The sequence below is a fragment of the Cyrtonyx montezumae genome, unplaced genomic scaffold (genome assembly GCF_038088225.1).
Source record: "Cyrtonyx montezumae isolate F1298 unplaced genomic scaffold, pur_monq_1.0 scaffold_16, whole genome shotgun sequence".
In the NCBI taxonomy this organism is placed as follows: domain Eukaryota; kingdom Metazoa; phylum Chordata; class Aves; order Galliformes; family Odontophoridae; genus Cyrtonyx; species Cyrtonyx montezumae.
Window position 1 is genome coordinate 9162994 of NW_027071892.1, and position 18918 is coordinate 9181911.

The following is an 18918-nucleotide window of genomic DNA, read 5'->3' on the forward strand; positions in this document are numbered from 1 at the left end:
AGATCAGGTTTTTTTTTGAGTATTTGTTCTGAATTAACACCACTGCATATTACATAAGAGTATCTGCTCTAACATTTACACACACATGTAATATTTATTTTTAAGCACTGGCTGGTACTATAAACTGGCTTATCTGATTCACAGGCTATTTTCAATTTTAACCTTAAATAATGGAGTGAAGGAAACCAGGAATAACAGAACCCAAAATTAAGTTGGCAGCAGGCTTTGTAATATCAGCATGAGAATTGGAATTGTTTTCAGGATACTATTGAATTCCTTTGTGTCCATATCCTGGTCAGTAACGCCTCACATTCTGTTAATTCTCTTAAAGTTACGAGCCCTAGAAAAGAATATTCTAATCAAAGATTTTATTAAATAATCTAGATGTTTGACCTGCATTCAGTATGAACTGTATTGGAAAGTTCAATGGTAAGGAAAAGGCATATGATTGGCCAAAAATGTCGCTAATTTGTAATCATGTGTGTGCTAATGCCCACTACTAACCTGTCCCAAATAACACTGCTTGCTTGCATCATCGTTAGTGTGGCATGCAAAAAGCATGGCTGTTTATGCTTGCTTTTACATTAACATACTAAAAGTATTGGAGACTAGAATGTGTAAAATTCCTGTTTTGACTGGCCAGTTTCCCATTTTACTTCTTCACCTTTCAGAAAATCATAGGTAGAAATCCATGTATTTTGTACAGAGTTTCACCTTGCGTTCAGCTTAGCTGTATTGTTAACCACAAATACTCCTTTCCTCTGGCATCTCACACTTCGTTACCTCTTTTTTGGATTTTTTTTCCCTCAATATGTGATAGCAGCAGGGAGCTGTGTGGGCTTCTAAGGCTGAAGCACATCTTTTGAATCAGATTTCAATGAACGTTTGGTGGTAGTGACAGATATTGGGGAGAAAGCAGTGTCTCTGCTGCTTGGGTTTCGTACACACCTTCTCTGTGGTTGGCCATAGCATGGGGAATTGAGGCAAAAGAATACGTAGGAAATTGGGAAATCACTTGACTACAGTTTTTTTTCTATGTAACGGTGCTTCTGATGACAATAGTAAAATATCTGAAAAATCAAAACTTAAAAAATAATTTTAAATCAACTGATTATAGAAGTACTTAAATTTTCATTTTAAACACATGGATTTGAGGCTAAGTGGAAAGGAGCTTGGTTTGAAAGTAGCACAGAAATAGTTTCCTTCGTTGCTTTCAAAGGTGTGCTGAACAGCCACTTGGCACTGGTTTTCAGAATGAGCCCTGAGGAGAGTGTACTTGAGATTCACCCAGGGGTGGTGGTTAACAAGTCCTCACAGTGAGGTGATTTGTTCTGCACCCTCTGGATGATTCCACCACCCAAATGCTCACCTTTTCTTAGTGGGTTACAGTGTTTCCCATGACTGATACAAGACATAAAATGTGCACTTTGTACTTCAGGAGAGTGCAGAAATTCTGGAATCTTTTTTGTGAGACAGTTCCAGCAGCGTGCAGAACATTTGTCTGTGTTGTGCACGACAAGCCAGTTGGTGCCAGGCAGCAATGTGATGAAGTGGCAGTGCCACTACAGAACTTGTTCATATGAGAGTGCCTGCCCCTGGGCCTGGGAAAGGAGCAGGGGATGCTGCCTTGGGCTTCACTTCTGTATCTGCTTTGGGCTTTTCCATGTTGTTTAGCTCAGAAGTTTTTAACTTAAACACTTGCAGTGTAACTTCTATGCTAAATTTAAGACTTAATGCTTATGATAGGATTCAAAGTCTATACAAGATTCCTGTCTTTGCCACCTGGGTTTAAAAGCAAGGTACTTAGCTGGATTTATAGATCTAAACAATTTTCTGTTTGGAATGTTGCAGTAAGTAATGCTGTGGCTTAGTGTTTTACAAAGCTGATTTACAATGACAGCCTACTCATTTACATCTTTTGTGAAGTCCAGAACAGTTTAAATTTTCTACCTGCTGGCACAGTCAGACACCAGGAAACATTTTGTCCTTCCTGAACACCTCAGCTTGAAAAAAAGTTCTCCTTTCATCAGTGCGGGGCAAAGAATGTGATATTCTGTTGTGCACAAGAGATGAGTATTGTCTGTATTTGGCTCAGATTATTTCTTTCCTCTTGGGTCAGTGCATCCTGCTGTCACCGTGCTTGTTGCTTCTAAAAGCCCCGGGTGGAGCTCACTGGGCTGGTGTGGAGGTGCCCGTTCATGCTCAGTGACCATCCTGTTCTGATGTGACTGCCTAGGGTGTAGCATCACTTTTTGAGGGTGTTGAGGAACATGACTTTGTCATACCTGCATTCTGCCATTCATAGGAAATAAAAGCATTAATGTATATGGCTAAAAGAAGGTACATGGGAGAAGTGACCCCAAGATGAGATTTCTAGTTTGGCTTAGCTCCATGTTTCAGTTGTACGTGAGTGTGTGTGCCAGCCCTCTGTCAGATAAAACTCGTTGATAAAAGCCCTCGTTGATCCTTCCTTTCCCTTTTCTTTCTAAGGAAATGCAGCAGCTATGCACTACTGAGATGTCCCTGTCCAGAGTGCTAAACTTGCTCTTCCGTTTTTTGCGCAGACTCCAATTCCAGTATTCCAGAACCACTTCAAAACCCTTCTGCAGAGCTTCCTACAGAGACAGCAGGCAAAGAACTGCACAACCACCTCGCTCTAGATATTGACAATGACACAGAAAGCACCGCTCTGTGAAGGAAGCCCAGACCTTGTGCTTTCCTCTCCTGACGGGAAAACTGACAGAGCCAACAGTGAAAAGCTGCTTCTGCCGGCACAGAAACCCACACAGGTGCATCGCCGCGGGGCGAGGAGCCGTGCAGCAGAGCTGGAATGATCTGTGTCTCACAACTGTTTTCAAAACCCCGCCTGGAAGGAGTGAATTACCACAGAAACGTGCATAGGAAGTGTAGCTGCTGCTGGTACCCGCGGTATCAGCGCAATTCCAAACGATTTTAAGAAGCGAATTCCTAGTTATTTAAAGTGCATGTATTACGGAAGTAATCTTTTTAATGCCGCGGTTAGGCTTTTATTCTAGTTGTTAGGCGTTACGAGGAGAGGCCTCGAGAGAGACATTCCCTCACTGATTTGCTGCAGCTCTTGGAGACGTGAACCAAAGGCGGCCGTGGTGACTGCTGGCTCTCGGTCACCGCTCAGTGGCTGCACGGACTGCGACTGCGGGAGGAACCTGACTGTATCGTAATCATTTCAGCGCTACTCTGTGATCAGTACCTAATCCCTATTTCATAGTTATTTGTATTAACCAGCCTGCTTTTGTTTATTTGAAATTAATGACCGTTTTGAGATAAAACTGTGGTTTTGTGCTTTCATAGGAAACGGTTGGATTTTGAAGAAAAAAAAGAACTTTGAACATCTGTTTTGGTGCATCTGTTGGGTGAACGTTTATAAAATTAAAGACCGTCTTTTGTCAGTCCGGGCCCTCTTTCACGTGCGCCGAGACCGCGCCCCCTTCTGTGGCACAGCGCCTTCCACGCCCCGCCCCCCGGCTCTGTGCTATCCAATCCCGACCCGCTCCTCAGGCAGGATCCGCCCACTTAGCGCCGCACTGTCCAATCCCGGCCGTCCAAGCAGAGTGGTTCCCGGCCCCACCTGCCTCCAGGGGCCGTCCGCGCTCCCCGTGAACCTGTCCCCGCTCTAACTGGCAGCCGCCGTACGGGGCAGCTGCGTCGTTTCCGGAGCACCGAACGCCGCCGCTCCGCGACTGCCGGGGAGAGGGACCCTGCGCCGTCTCCAGTCGCCATCACAGCCGCGAGGGGGCGGGCCGAACGGGGCGGGCGCTGATTGGGTGGTTTGGGCGGGACGGGAGTGTCTGCGAGTCGGGATTGGATGAAGCGGAGCAAGGTGGGACTGGGGGGCGGGCCAAGCCTTGAGTGAACTGCGGCGGGGATTGGGCAGAGCGAGGCGGTCCGGGATTGGCTCCAGCCGGAGTCGTCTAGGCAGCGATTGGCTCTGAGCCGGTGAGAGGCGGGAATAGAAGGTGTGAAATAAGAGTGTATGCGGCTGTGTGAGGGAGTACCGTCCGCGCGGTGGAGGTGACCGGAAGGGGGCGGAGGCTGCAGGGCTGGGCTGGGGAGCTGTGGCTGGGGGTCTGAGGAGAGTGGAACAGCCCACTGGTCCCCTGGGCGTGGGGTTCCACGATAAAGATTATCTTCTGTCAACCTAAGGCGTGTTTATTCACGTGTATCACTAACGTGGCCGCTTCTGCAGTCCCACAGCCACAGCCGCGCAGTTACCCCGGGCAGTGCAGCTGCTGGGCTGCTGCTGCTCAGCTCCTCCCACCTGCACCGCAAGGCACGCATCTCTGTGTGTGCTTCAGTGTGAAGCATGAGGGGCGAGCTGGAACACCGGGAGCACACTGCATCAGGCAGACAAGTGCAAGGGAATGGGCCACACGGCTTCTGTGAGTGAAGGGAGAGCAAATAACAGCACCACATGCAACTCACTGGGCTCATTAGCTCACCTATAAGTTCCATCATGTCCCATAATACATTTTGTTCAGGTTACTGTGTTTGCAACGTACCTGAATCCAGGGCAGACTCCACAGGACTCACATACATTCTCAGAAAATCGCCAGAGCTCATGCATTCTTCAGCTGTACATAAATAGCCAACAGTCCCTGGAGTGCACAGACTGCCACTGCTGGCATCGTCGCCAGCCTGCGCAACAAGGAGCATTTTGATGCTGGTGCAGCGAGGGCACGGGGCTGGGAGCGACCTCAGGGCAGCTGGCCCCGAGCAGCAGGGCTGGGGCTGCTCCCTGCTCCTGTGTCCTTCAGCACTGCTCAGAGACATGGCCCAGGAGCTGCACTCCCAGGGCACGAAGCTGTGGCGGCACTGAGGATGAGCTCGCTCAAACAGCTGCACAGAGCAGCCCAGCACAGGTCCGAGAAGCAGCACGGAATAAAGGGATGACGTTTTGTGATGCTTCTGTGCTGCCTCTAGAATCCTCTGTGCAGCTGCTGGATGGTGAAGGGGAGCGTGGGGCTGGGGGGGCAAAATGGGAACTTGACCTCAGCAGGTTTTAGCACATGGGCTGCCACATGGATCAGGAGCGTAAGGCACTCTGCGACCACCTCGTCAATAGACAGCGACTGCATTGAGTCCTCTGCATGTGTCACAGATGTCACCACTGCCACATTCCACGTTGGGAGCAGCCTGCTCGGAATGTTGGGTGCCACCACCAGCACTTTGATTTCCTGGAGAAGAGCACTGAGCGGAAAGGGAATGAACTCTGTCCTTAAGAACAGCAGTTTGTATCGTCGTATTCGTGCCTCATGACCCAGGCAGTGTGTGATCTGCACTCAGCACTGCCTGAGCACGATGTGTACGCCTCCCACCCCCACCCTGGCCATTGGGTGACGAGGATCATCTCACAGAAGGGGGAAGTTTTCATGGAACTGCATGTTACAAAATAATATCTCAATGAAAACCAATTCTTCAGCATCCCTTCCTGTCAACAGGCCTTGCCTTTGAGACCCAGGCACTGAGGACGAAGCATGTTCCTATTACAGAACACAGCACTTCCTGCTGTCACATCCCTGCTCTGGGGCAGTTCAGTGCAGTACAGGGGACAGCAAATTCCAGAGGAAAGCTGCTGGGACCCCACACCACTGCTCAGCCCTTCGATCTTGCTTTAAACCAGTGTGTGGTGTGAGAGGTGGTCGCACATTTGTAGGCAGCTGCACCTGAGCAGCCACGTTTGTACGAAGCTGAATTGAGGCCACTGGATCCCACTGGGAGCTCCTTTAATTTACTTCCACTCCATGAAGAACGTGGCTGGAACTGAGAAGCAGCAGCCCCGAGACTTGCTCTCTTGTGTAGTGTTCTGATGCCCCTTCAAACAGTTCTCTGTGATAACCTTGTTTCAAAAGAAACAGCTTGTCACACACGGGGAGTTCCAGCAGGTCAGCTCGCTGTTTGCATGCTCAGATTCACAAACCATGCTTTTGTTATTCAGAAGCACGAAAGCATCTCTTTAACAGGAACATGGGAATCGCTTCTTGAAGCATGCAGCACTGTAATTCATGTCAGCTCCTAAATCTGTACCTAAACCTTATTACTAAGTGTAGCTGGAGCCCAGCTCCTGCTGGTATTCACTGAGTCACAAAGTCACGAGTTGGAAGGGACCTCTGAACGCTGCCCGGTCCCGCTGCCCGTGCTGAGCAGGGACACCCACGGCTCCATCAGTGCTCACAGCCCCATCCACCCGACGTGGGCGCCTGCAGGGCCGGGGCACGGCCGCCTCTCGGAGCACCCCGTGCTACCGCCAGCTCTGCGGGCAGACGCGGCACTATCGATCCGCTCGGCTCTATCCGCTCCGCACAGCCGCGGCCCGGCCCGCCCTCCCTGGGGTGTGCGCGCCACCGGGCCCGGCACCGCTCGTCCCATCGCCGCGCCTCGGCTGTGTTGCGGTGGCTGTGTCAGCCCCACCATGTGCCAGCACACTGCATCAGCACAGCGCCGTGGGACCGACACCGACCTGAGAGCGTGGACTGCGTGGCCACTGCGCCTGCGCGGTGTGGGCGGAGGCGTCCAGGCGGTAAGCGCTGCCCCAGGTCAGTTGGGCACCCTGCTGGTTTACAGCATCCCACGTGCGTCATGTATGGTTACGGAGGTAAATAGGAACGGAATCCGGATGTCCTAAATGCTGGTAGTGCTTTAAGCCCAAAGAGCGCAATTAAATACTTGGAATAACAAGCTCCACGCTCCCACCTCAGCTCGCTGTGCTCAGCTTCGTGCATCCAGTTTCAGGTCCAAGTGCTCCTTGAGGGAAATGAGGGATTCGTTAGGGAGGAGGGTCTGTCTTCTCAAATAAAACTTAGAAAGCACTATGAATTACATTAACCCTCTACTAATTATTATTATTTACACCAGTTAACATTAGTTGATGTCATCTGGGGTCAGGCAGTGGACCTCTATGCGAAGTAGGCCCAGAGAAAGACCCCTGCACATATGGTCAGTATCAAGTTGATGTTCAGGACGTGCTTCACCAGTGGGTTTTCCTCCAGGGAAGCCATGGGATACTCGGGTTTGGTTGGTGCCACGTCCTCAGGGTTCTCCTGTTTGCGTTCCATCCCGCAGAGCCACAGGAGGGTCCTCACCAGCTTCGAGTCCTTCTTGGTGCCAGCTGGACCTACAGAGCCAGCACAGAGCCAGGTGTAAGTGTCACCAACAACAGATCCCAGGAGTGTGTCAGTATGGCCCTGCACAAAGGGTTTTGATCCTCACTCTTTAAACGAGTACGCTAGCTGCACTGAGGTGTGGGAAACCCTTCAAATAACATCTCCCTGGGGCTGTAGGGTCTATTTCTTTCTTCCTTGGAGGTCTGAGCTTAAGCTGTGCTCTTCCTAACATTTTAGGAAGCAGTAACAGTACCAAACCTAAAAGCCCATCTCTAAGTACTTGGAGCCCATCAGCTTCCTTTTTTGCCACGTGCATGCTCTGTCCAGTTAGGGTTACTCCACATCACAGGTGTGTAAAGTGAATTCCCCCAGCTTTGGGGTGGGTTGGGCCGTATGTGACGAAGTGTCAGTTTGCAGTAAGAGTGGGACTTCCCAGCACTGGGAGATCTGCGCCCCAATTCCTGGTTACCTTACTGATCTTTCCCTCAGCTTTTTATAGATCAGAGGAATACACAGCTGCACAGTTGCATAAACAGTGTCCCAAGCCTGACAAAAACAAGTGATGGTAATCATTGCTGGAAAATGCAGAATGAGTTGCTATGCATGATTGTACCTAATACCGACAAGTACAAGTTTTAAAAAATGTAAATCCTCCTTCACTGATCTGTCAACAACTCCGCCCAGGGCTCTGGGTTCTCCCTGCTGCTAGAGTCCATCAGAAAACATCACTGAAAAACAGAAATGGAATTTCATGAAAGTAATTGTGTTTTTCCTCCACCCTCCCCTTTCAATCAGTTCTCCTTGCAGCAGGCAGGCAGCGCTAGGCTCTATGCAGGACAGTGGCATGGCTTTCTGTATCCCATCCAGCTCCTCCTTGATTTCAAGCATATGTAATGCCATCAAGAGATGGAAAAGAAACTAGGCTTTGCTCAGGTGAAACTGCCAGGTAAAAACCCTGTAGCATGCCCTGAAGATAAAGAAATCCAGAGGAAGCAGTTTTAACTGTTCTTGTCTTCAGAGCCTTTACATAATGCCTAGAGTTGTTAATTGTGGGTGTTACTGAGTACGGTGTCGGAGCACTTACATTTGTTATCATTTGAACTATTTTCAGGAGCAATGCTTATATCAATCTGGAGAGCTGGACGCTCAGCTTCGCGCGCTCCTTTGGCAGTGTCAGGAGAAGTGCTGACCGCTATGTCTTTCTTGGCTGGAGGATCCCCGCGTGTGAACCAGGTAAGCCGACTTATCTGATGGCATGAAGAGTGGTGTTAAACTGCTTTGCAGGGGCTTAAAGGCCCACCTGAGCAGTACAGCAGCCTGCAGAGAGAATACTGTGAGGGGCTGAAGTCTGTTTTCCTGCTCTGCTGGAGCAGGTGAGCGGCTCAGTGCTCCGCTGCCGGCGGCACCGCGGCGTGGGGTTGGTTTTATCTGCAGCCTGAGAGCTCTCAGAAGGATGGAGGTCTTTGCTTTTGGTTACTGTGTGGGTTTCGCTGGATGCAGCCCGAGCGGGCCAGGGAAGGGAGCAAAGAACAGAAACCATGACGAGTGAGGAATGTTTCACAGAACGGGGGTTGTTTAGAGAAGAAAGGACAGAGGGGAGATAGGATGATTTCCTTCAAATATGTAAAGGACTCATCAGAGAGGAGTGTTCTTGATAGCAGCGACAGGGCAGACAGGAAGGGACGAGCACAACATGAAGCTGGAAAGATTCAGGTTGGAGAAGAGGAAAAACTTCTGCCAAGGGGGGCAGGTGGTGCACCTCCCTGAGCACCTCCTTCTGGGGGTTTATGGGAGTGAGTTTGGCATTGGCTTTCAGAAGCGCCAAGTTAGTCCTGTCTCGAAGCAAGAGGTACATTGGCTGTATGATTTCTGAAGGTCCCTCCTTTCTGCTATTTATGTCTCTTTTCTTTTGTAGCCTCAGTATGTCTATTAAAAGTAGTCAAACTGGCACAAACCTGTTCCAGAGGAAGTGTGCTCTCTGCCCTTGATTTCTCTTTTCTGCGAGTAAAAATGGTTCCTCACTAAATTAGTAAGAGTTCATAAGGATGACCCAGAAGCTGGAATTTCTTGGAAAATAGAGGGAAAAAGCTAGTTTGTTATGCATTAAACACACACGTTTGAACTTAAGAACAGCTCTTTGTAACATCAACTGTCGACCTGTTTCCAGGGTGGACGTATGGGACCAAAACCTTAAAAGGAAAGCATCAGGGTGACTGGAGCAAAGGAGGGATTGCTGTTACAGGTTGCTGCGAGTGTTTTTATAGACAAAGAATGGATGGAAACGCTCATTTCCAGATTACTTATCTCCACCTCATTCCCGTGGATGTAACGTGGGGCATCAATTTACCAATAAGGGAAGCAACGTGAGGGGTGGACGCACCATTTCCTCTGAGGGGGGTTCTGTCAGCAGGCTGACCAGCAGCATGGTGAGCGTGGAGACAGCCGTCAGGACCATGGAGAAGTAGAGGTAGTGCATGTAGCGCAGCACGCCCGGCCGCGTGTCCCGCTCCCCACACTGGGGCTCTGGGAAGATGAAGTCCAGCACCATCCGGATGATGCCCATCAGCAGCCCGAGCACCAGGCCCCAGAACGCACCCTGGGAAGGGAGGGTTATTTGCTGGAGCATGAAGCGTGTGCCCACCCGGGACTCCGGGCTGTGAGCTGCCAGGCTTTCTCCTTCCTGTTGTTTTTTTTTTTTGCAGCTTCTCCCCCCCATCCTCCCTTTCCCACTGGTGTTGTTTTTTCTAGGTGTGCTGGTTACAGTAGCAAGATGGGGACCAGTGGGCCACTGAAGAGGGATGTTTGTGTCCCAGTGGCTGCTTTTAACCATGGGTGCTCACAGCTGCCCTCCAGCTAAGCGAAGCCAGGTTTGGGAAGGCTTTACCACATGCCCAGCACCAGGTGTGGAGCTGCAGGCTATGGATTCCTGGTGCTATTCTCCTTAGCAACATGCCCCCCTGGTGCAGGTCACATAAGTACATCTAATGAATGGCAAGCAAGGCCCTAATGAGCTTCAGGCTTTATGAAGGACACCCCACAGCCAAGCAACGTATTCCTCTAGCTACCCAGAAAACGCCTTTCAAAAAGCATTAGAAATTCCTGCCTCAGGGATGACTGTGTCCAGTGCTGCCTAGAGGGGCTGTTACCTTCTCATTTGCTCTCTTCCAGAAGCAGCCCAGTATGAACACCATTGCCACAGGGGGTTGCAGGTAGGAGCTGATGGACTGGATGTAAATGAAGAGCTGCCCACCCTGGCCAGCCTGGACCAGTGGGATCCACAGGATAGAGACCACCGTAAGCAGCAGCACAAAGACCCTATGCAAGAAGATGTCAGTATCATTAGCTCAGATTGCTCTTTTCCAAATGCTCACCTTGCAAAACTCCTCCTGAGATCACTTGTAACTATGAGGCCTTAGCTTTTGTGCTGTAGCAAACCTTTGTACTATGGGGCTCTTGGCCTGTCCTCCCTGGTAGTAGATCTCTTGCAACGTACCTGGCTCAGTTTCCCATACCTGCCAACAATCATGAGCTCCCACTCAGAGCATCGAGGCCTGAAGTGTTTCCAGAGGTCCATGGTAAAAATGGTGCTGGAACTGTTGAAGATGGATGTGAGGGAGGACATGAGGGCTGCTATCATCACGGCCATCATCAGGCCCCTGAGTCCTGGAAGCAGAAAGATTGGTGCAGCCTCACTGAGAATCCCAGATAACCACTTGCTGCATGCTGTCCCTCACCACTCTTCCATCAAGCCCAGTGTAAACCCACTGAATTACAGCTGCAGGTTTTTTCCCCTCTGGCCTTCTCCTACACAGGCTGCTCACCTACAGGCAGGAGCTCTATCACCAACTTCGGGTAAGCGATATCAGAGCAGCCAGATGGGTTGCCACAGATTTTTTGACAAATCTCCGGCTCTGCACAAGCCACCAGGTCTGAAATGAGCAGGGTAAATGAGAAGCAATGTTCATGAGTCACAAGAAACAGTATAGCTGAAGTCTGCTTGCAGGAGAGTGTGCATTCTGCTAGCTGTAACTGGAAGGAAGTTTTGCCATACTTTGGGCGCTTGTTGCACTGCAAGAGCTGTCTCAGTTACACAGGATGAGAACAACCTGCAGTAGTTGTCAGAAGGAGCAGAGCTCTCCTTCAGCACTGACCTGGGAAGAGGACCCGGCTGATCATACCCGGCATCACCATCATGAAGAGTGGCAAAATCTTCAGGTAGGAAGTCATCAGGGAGCCTCCCTTGGCATGTGAGAGGTTTTTAGCAGCAAGGGACCTCTGAACAATGACCTAGAGTGGAAGAAATGCACTGGATCTGCTGCTGGGTGGAGCAGAGCCAGCTCTGGTGATGTGGCTGGGTCATGTACTGCTCTTTGGCACGGATTTCGTGCTGCATTCATTTATGTATTCTGTGCTCCTCTGAACTGTTGCAATCACAGAAAAGTGAGCACTGAGGTGAAGGTGATCAGACCCCTGTGGAGCTGAAGGAGTTTGACAGTGCCTCACATCTTTATGGACTAGGATTAACAATGAGACACTTTCTCTTTCTACACTGAAATATTTCACAAAACCTGCTTGTACTTCTCCAGTTTTTTTCAATCTGAGGTGTGAAAGCAACACATTTTACTGCACTGCTATCAGAAATAGTGACTAGCCTAGGCTATGCTGCACACTTTAGGTCTGCAGCCAGAGTCAAACAGCCAAGAACACATCCTCAGAACCAAAGCAAGGCAGAAGCAGTGACACACCTGGTCAGTACACCAGTACCACAGGGATGGGATGGTCATCCCCACCAGCACCCCTGGCCAGGGAAGGTCAGAGTTAACAGGGTCCCGGAAAATGTGGAATGCATCCTCCCTTGGCAAGCCACAGCTGCTGTTCTCCTTGCGGGTGCTGGGAATGGCATCAAAGTATTTTGCCTGCAAACCTTCCAGTCCGCCAACTTCAACAAAGCCTAAAATGGGTCATGAGAAGTAGTTATCGCATCTTCTGTGCTCTTGTTTGTAGTCTCTGTAGTTAGCTTGATAGATAGATAGCTGTATTCTCTATAAATCCTCCAAAGCATTCTTAAAAATCAGGAGTTACTGTCTTGGCAAGCAGTGCACAGCAGGGGATTGGAACAAGATGATTGTTAAGGTCCCTTCCAACCCAATCACACTATGGCAGTGCAATGTATTCTACAATTTGAATGCCGGTCAGGGGATGGCATCACTGTAAACCTTTTGGCTAGAGATGATGCTTGTTCATCTTTTATACTGCCTCAGAACCTATTTAATTATTTTTTTTTATGGAGTTCTCATGTGTTTTTACCACTTAAGAAGTACTGTAAGATTATTTGTATGAGCACGTATTTCTACAGGAAAAAGCAAACAAACATAAAAAGCACTTCTTGGAACATCAATCAAGGAATCGTTTGTAATGACCCAGCGTGTCTGTAGTGCTAAAGCTGCTGTAAGCCCAGCAAGGAGTCCTGGGAAGCACTCACTGAAGACCATGAGGGTGATGGCACCGACCAGCATGATGAGGGTCTGCAATGCATCCGTGTAGATGACGGCGGCCAGGCCACCTGTGGGTAGAGAGCAGTGCTGGGATCCACTCTGACCCCCTCAGCAGCATCCTGGGGAGCAGTGCTGTGCTGCTCTGCCTGTGCTCAGCTGTCCCTGTGTCTTGTGTTTCAAATCAGAGTGGATCACCATTTTTTCACCAAGAAGCTGATGTCTGGTGTAAGTACTTCTATGTAAATGCATGGAAAAGCTCTGAAACAAAGTCCAGGCTGAGCACGGAGGAGGAAATACAGCGGAGGTGGAGGGGATCTTTATGAGCAGCATCACCAGGGGTGAGTGCTGGGAAAGGAGCAACCTTTGTTTGTATGGGATTTGTGCTCACTCCGTGCATGGCTTTGTTCCATTTGGCTGCTCTTAAGCCCCAGGAGGGCGCCCAGGACTGACAATGCATTTTGCATTACACGGCTCATTGCTATGTTAATTCCTCATAACCTAAAAAGCCCAGAGGAGGAACTGCACTGGGCAGATGCCATGAGCATCACTTCCCTTAAGGAGAGACCGCCATGCATCCATACCTGATGTGGCCTTAAGGGGCATTCATTCATATATTCACTCCTGGTAATATTTTTTAACAGCTGAGTTACCAATTGCTGTTTTCCCTCTTTTCCATACTCATGGCAAAAACAGAATATGAAAACCAAAAACAGGAGGCTGCTTTGTGCATTGCATGTGCACGCTGAGCAGGACCTGCTGTGCTCCAACCTAAGACTCAGCCACGCACCTGCTACAGTGTAGACGGCAGTGATTGCTAGCAGGCCAGCCACAGCAATGTAGAGGTCCCAGTGCAAAGCTTGCTGGATGAAGAGGGCCCCAGCATACATATCAACCTATAAACAAAAATGACTGCAGTTGCTAGATGACGTTACCCAACCCCTATAAGCTGGTGATGTCTGGGAATGGGCACACAGTGGATTGCATCACAGTATTCCCTGAAGGAGCACCCACAGGACCCCAAGTGTGCAGTGCTTCCAGGAATCAGGCAGGCATGTGCCGGGCTCCTGCCCCACCTGTGCCCTATGTGCACAGGAAAAGCACAGAGACCTCTCCACTTTCTCCAGCTCACGCAGTGCTGCACAGTTAATGAGCAGCTCACAGGGTGTTGTGCAAAGCTTGCTCCTGTTATTCATTCCAGGCACTGCATCAAAGAGAAGCAGCAGTAAATCATGGAACTCTTGCCACCTGAGCACATACCGGTCCCTGCATTCCTATTCATCCTGCAGATAGCAGTGGTAGGTGTTGGTGCAGGAAATGAATGTGCAAAGGGAAGAAACTGGGCAAGCTAGCCAGGCATACGAATCATAGAATCACAGAATTGCTCAGGTTGGAAAAGACCTTCAGGATCATCAAGTCCAACCACAACCAAACCATACTACCCTACCTCTAACAACCCACTGCTAAATCATGTCCCTGAGTACCAACAATGCTTAACCTTCCAGTGGGTGATTGCTCAGGATGCTGACATCTAGCTTTCCCCTCACTGTAACAAGCACTCAAATCCTTAATGGGGAAAAACGTAATTATTTTTGTGTAGCTTCTCAAAACAGCTACAGACCAACTTTCTTAGGTGCTTTGAAAGTATACCTCCATTTCTGTTAATCCAGGGAAGGGCCAACCATTGCATCATTTTTTCAGTACCTAAAGGGGAGCTGTAAGAGAGAAGGGGACTGACTCTGGAGCAGGGTCTACAGTGACAGGACAAGGGGAAATAGTTTCAAACTAAAATGGGAGATTTAGATTGGATATAAGGAAAAGGTTTTTTGCAGTAAGGGAGGTGAGGCAGTGGCACAGGGTGCCCAGAGAGGTGATGGTGCCCCATCTCTGCAGACACCCACGGTCAGGTGGATGGGGCTCTGAGCACTGATGGAGCTGTGGCTGTCCCTGCTCAGTGCAGGGAGTGGGACCCAATGGCACTCAGATGTCCCTTCCAACTCAAACCAGTCTATGTCTCTGTGATCTCAGCCTGGCTGGCTAACACACCCTTCCAAAGCAGGCTGAATTCAACCTCCCACCATTTTTTCCTACTTACTGATATTTTGGTGAAGATATAGATGAACAAGTAGAGAATCGCCAGGAATATCTGGATTCTTTTTCCACCGAAGCGTTTCTGCAGGTACTCCGGCATGGTGGTCACCTGTGTGGGACAGGCACGTTGGAGAAGCAGCAGCACGTGAGGGCTCAGCTGGGAGGCTGAGCTCCTGAGCCACGCGGGGGTTTGAATGCTGGGAAGTGGCTGATGGACACAGTGCCCCATTTACTTACTCCTGCTGCTATGTAAATGGGGAGGAATAACCATGCCAGCACCAGAACACTAAACATGCCCTGCAAAACAAGTGGAAAGGAAGGTCAAAACGCTGCTCCAGGCTGCGTTCAGGTGGGGAGAGCATGCAGCACTCAGGGGCATGGCCACCAGCACCTGGTAGAGGCAGCAGGAGGGCTGCTGTGCCACGCCGTGCCGTGCAATGCTACACTCACATTCCACTCGTAGGCTGTCGCAGCGATTCCTGACGCAGCTCCTGACCCAGCCAGGCCAATGAAGTGCCCGCTTCCAACATTGCTGGCGAACAAGGATGCGCCCACCTGGGGGGAGATGCAGGGATCAGGCACCGTGTCCCTGGCGGGGGCTGGGGGTGCACGGAGGGGAGGTGGCAGGGAGACGCTGTGCCAGCCAGCTGCCCTGGTCTTGAAGAAAGCCAGCATTGTCACTGCGTCTTTGCAAAACACGGAACACATCTTTTCCTTCTTTTCGGAGAAATGAATTCTGCATGGACAGAAGTCTCACTGTAAGCTAGGGGCACAGGCAGGGTAACAACAAAGATACTTACAGGCCACCACACCATCTGTCCCCCAGCCAGGAAGTAGCCTTTCACCGTGCTGCGCTGCGTCTTCCACATGGACTGAGAGAGCAGAAAAGCAGAACAAAGGATCACCATTATCAGCTGCTGCTCAGAACCGTGGCCCATCCCCCAGCAGGAGCCTGTCCTGTCCTCACTCCAGACCCACAATGGAGGCAATTTTGGATGAGAGCTGTGGGCACCTGCAGTTATCAGAAGTGCTGCTCATTGCATGTGTTACACGTTGACTCTCATTCTTCAGCCATCTCATACAGTTAAGTTCTGCACCGCATGTGGAGGCAGCAGCCATCCATCTCTGCCTCCTGACAGCCAGACCGTGCTTCTGCTATTGCAAAAGCCATGCCAGGAGGATGTCTTGCTGCCTTAATTGTATGTAAGGAGTACTTTTAATTTACAAAATCTGCTGTCCACTGACAAACACGATGATACACGGGACGGCAGTTCCTTCCCGGTTGAACAAAACATTATTAGTAGTACTTGGTACTTACACAACCTCTTCCTTAGAAGTGCTCTCAATACTTCTGCAAACACTGGAGCTGAACAGCCCTCCTGCAGCGCAGTGAGGGCACTTCCCCAGGCTGAAGTAGGGGAAAGGACCTGTCAGCTGTGCCCTTCCACTCATGCAGTTGAATTCAGTGAAGTGTGGCTTGATTCAAGCTGAAGTAAAATAATCTGAAGCCCAAGCAGCCCTATTTTGCAATATAACAATACTTTGAATGGTAAATGCTTACCCACAGCCCAACAGCCAGGACAAACACAAAGTACAGCACGAGGACAGTGATGTCTATGGGGCCCAGAGTCTTCTGGGGAAACACATCCCACTGGGGTGTCACTGATGATGGGGTGCTGCTGGTGCTCTCCATGGCTCCTTGTGCAGGATGGGTGCTCCTTTGATGCATAGATCTGTAAAACATAGGCTGTGTGGTTGCAGCACTGTGGCAGAATGGGAAGCTGCTGGCTGCTCCTGAACATCCCCAGGATGCCCCACTTTGCCCAGCTGTGGGGTCTGCTCTCCATTACCCTGCTGAGCAGAGGAGATGTCCCCTGGGCACTGTCACCACCAGGACACCGAGTGCCTGCTCCTCCTCCTGCTCCCTATGCCAGGTCCTCTGACTACTGCTGCTCTTGTGACACTTATAAGCTCTGACCTCAAAATGCTGGAAAAGGTGGGGCAAGGAAAGGCAGTGTCGCCTGCTGCTGGGAAGAGGAGCAGCCCAACAGGTTCTTCCCCTGAACCCAGTGCACAGCACAGAGACATCCTCCTGTGCCTCGTGTGTGGCTTTCACAACACCCTCTGGCCTCACCTGTTTGTTGATAAAGGAAAATGCAGCTTTGACCCTCACCTTCCTTGGTACCTAAGGAGCTGTCTGAAGTGCAAGCAGTTGCTCCTGTGTACTGCTGGCATGGCCAGGTATGTAATGCCCAGGTGTGCGAACAAAGCAGAGCAGGAATGGATATGCAAAAGCACACCCACTGCCCCTGCACATCGAGGCAGTGTTCCAAGCCCAGCAGTGATGGAAATGCAGCAGCTTCACTAGGCAGCACTGAAAAGTGCAGGCTCTGTCCTATGTCCCTGCTGAGCCCAGGGTGGGCTTGTGTTTATGGGAAGGATGGGCAGTGGGCGGTTTTCAGGTGCAGTCCCATTCCCTGCCGTACACAGCAGGTGAGCCGTGCCCTGGAGCAGCCACAACCTACAACTGCAGTGCCAGAGCCCATCCAAAACCACACTCTGAATGGTGAGTGCTATGGGGCTGCAGAGCCTTCCCCGTGCCTTGCAATGTGCCCAGGTCCCTCTGCATCTTGTGGGAGTGCTGGTGCTGCACCTCCTTAAGCGATGACATCTGGGCTGGCACTGAGGCTATGCTGGCACACTTAACTTGGAGAAGAGAAATGCTCTTTGGTGTGCCAGCCTCAGGGAGCCGCTAACCCCTCTGCCACCTCCTGCTTTCTCAGCTCTCATACTGCCATTTCTCTCCAGCCCAAATCACCTCCCTTATCAGGTGCTGAGCCCCTGCAGCACGGTCTGCACTGAGCTACCCGCACTCAGTCTCACACAGGACTCAGCTTTATGTTATCCCTCTGCAGTGCATTGCCAATGAGAAGGGGACACAGGGATGTGCTGGGGGTGTCCCACACTGAGCCGTATCTGTGGCTGCCGCAGAGAACACAGGGACGAGCGCGGTGAGCTCAGCTGCTCCGACTTTAAATGCTCACTCTGCCGCGGCCCAGTGGAAATTTTGCCCGTGTTGTGCATTCAGGTCACAGCGCGGTCCCCCTCGGTTCCTGGCACAGCCGGCGGCACTTTCGCCGCCAGAGATTGTGAGCGAGGAACATCCGTGGCATTGAAATGCGGCCGCTGAAGCCGGCCTTTATCAATGGCCCGGGGAGACGCGGCCACGTGGGTGCCAAGGCACCGCTGGCACTGTATCTCTCCCAGTACGGCTGCAGGGGGATTTTTTAAAGCTTTCCCAGCGATGTCCCCCTCCCACAGTGACCGCCGCTCCCGAGGGTGTCCGCCCCGCAGCCCAGTGCCCGACCGCCCGGCGCGAGGTGGAAGCCGGAGGACTTACTGCGCTCAGCTGGGTCTCATTCTGCTCCCTCGCGCTCGGCACCACCGCGCCTCTGCCAACTGACGGGCAGCTTAAATATTGCCAGAGAATGGGGATTTGCCAGCGGAGCTGTTAGCAGTGTCACAAGGAATGAGGAGGAATATTTATAGTCAAAGTTAAACTAATTGCCCGAAGTTACTCGTTCAGTAACTGCGGCTCTGGTGAGAAGTGCGTTATTTTCACTATCAGCGCTCATAGGTCAAACTCCAAAGAGTGCCATCCTCTTAAGCAATCTGCACAGCTAATGAAGGGACAAGTAACAATGAAAGTCGGCGCCGACGTCCTCGCAGGCTGACACCACAAGACACAGGAGGGAGCTGACAGCGGAGTGCATGCCTGAGCCTCACAAAGGGCAGGATTCAGCCGTGGGCTGCCGCCCGCCTCTGAGCCTGGAGGTGAATCCCGGGACTGGGCTCCTTCCCGAGAGCGGGATGGAGAAGTGCTTACAAATAACACGCACTGCGTGGTGCTGAAGGGAGCTTCCAAGATGTGAGGCTGCAGCAAGAAGTAGGGGTGCAGCTCATGCCCAGCCGTGGCCATGGCTCCACCGTGGCTTTGCTGAAGCTGCTCATTTTCTTGCTCTTCTTTTCTCTTTTCCCCCATTTCTTGCAGGAAGGAGCGAAGTCCCCTGGATATTCACACGTATGAGCTGCAGCCTGGGGTCACTGCAGGGCTGCCTGGTATCTGGTTCCCTCCCAAAGACACGCTCCCTGTGAAGGCATCCCACGTCCAAGGCTGTGGTGCTGAGGACGGGCTG

The 18918-nt window shown here is 50.9% G+C and overlaps 2 protein-coding genes across 5 annotated transcripts in view; one reads left to right on the forward strand and one right to left on the reverse strand.

Moving 5' to 3' along the window:
• ARHGAP17 (Rho GTPase activating protein 17) overlaps window positions 1-3438 on the forward strand; it is a 38791-nt gene extending 35353 nt beyond the window's left edge. The window contains exons 20-21 of one of the 4 annotated variants that reach the window (XM_065732728.1): window positions 385-429; window positions 2565-2653. In XM_065732728.1, the coding sequence (XP_065588800.1) occupies window positions 385-392 (8 nt within the window). In that variant the 3' untranslated portion in view covers window positions 393-429; window positions 2565-2653. Of the gene's footprint in view, window positions 1-384; window positions 430-2564 lie in introns of all 4 variants that reach the window. The other 3 variants (XM_065732726.1, XM_065732729.1, XM_065732727.1) reach the window with 3 other exon arrangements.
• Window positions 3439-6852: 3414 nt separating this feature from the next.
• Window positions 6853-18453, reverse strand: SLC5A11 (solute carrier family 5 member 11). The gene is made up of 16 exons (XM_065732734.1): window positions 18123-18453; window positions 16284-16455; window positions 15523-15594; window positions 15173-15277; window positions 14960-15019; window positions 14727-14831; window positions 13422-13527; window positions 12622-12702; window positions 11885-12090; window positions 11291-11426; window positions 10961-11068; window positions 10652-10802; window positions 10286-10454; window positions 9520-9735; window positions 8224-8386; window positions 6853-7150 (listed from the first exon to the last, which is right to left on the reverse strand). Exons 2-16 carry the CDS (start codon window positions 16449-16451, stop codon window positions 6933-6935), a joined length of 2064 nt encoding a protein of 687 aa, XP_065588806.1. The 5' UTR covers window positions 16452-16455; window positions 18123-18453; the 3' UTR covers window positions 6853-6932.
• Window positions 18454-18918: the final 465 nt, after the last annotated feature.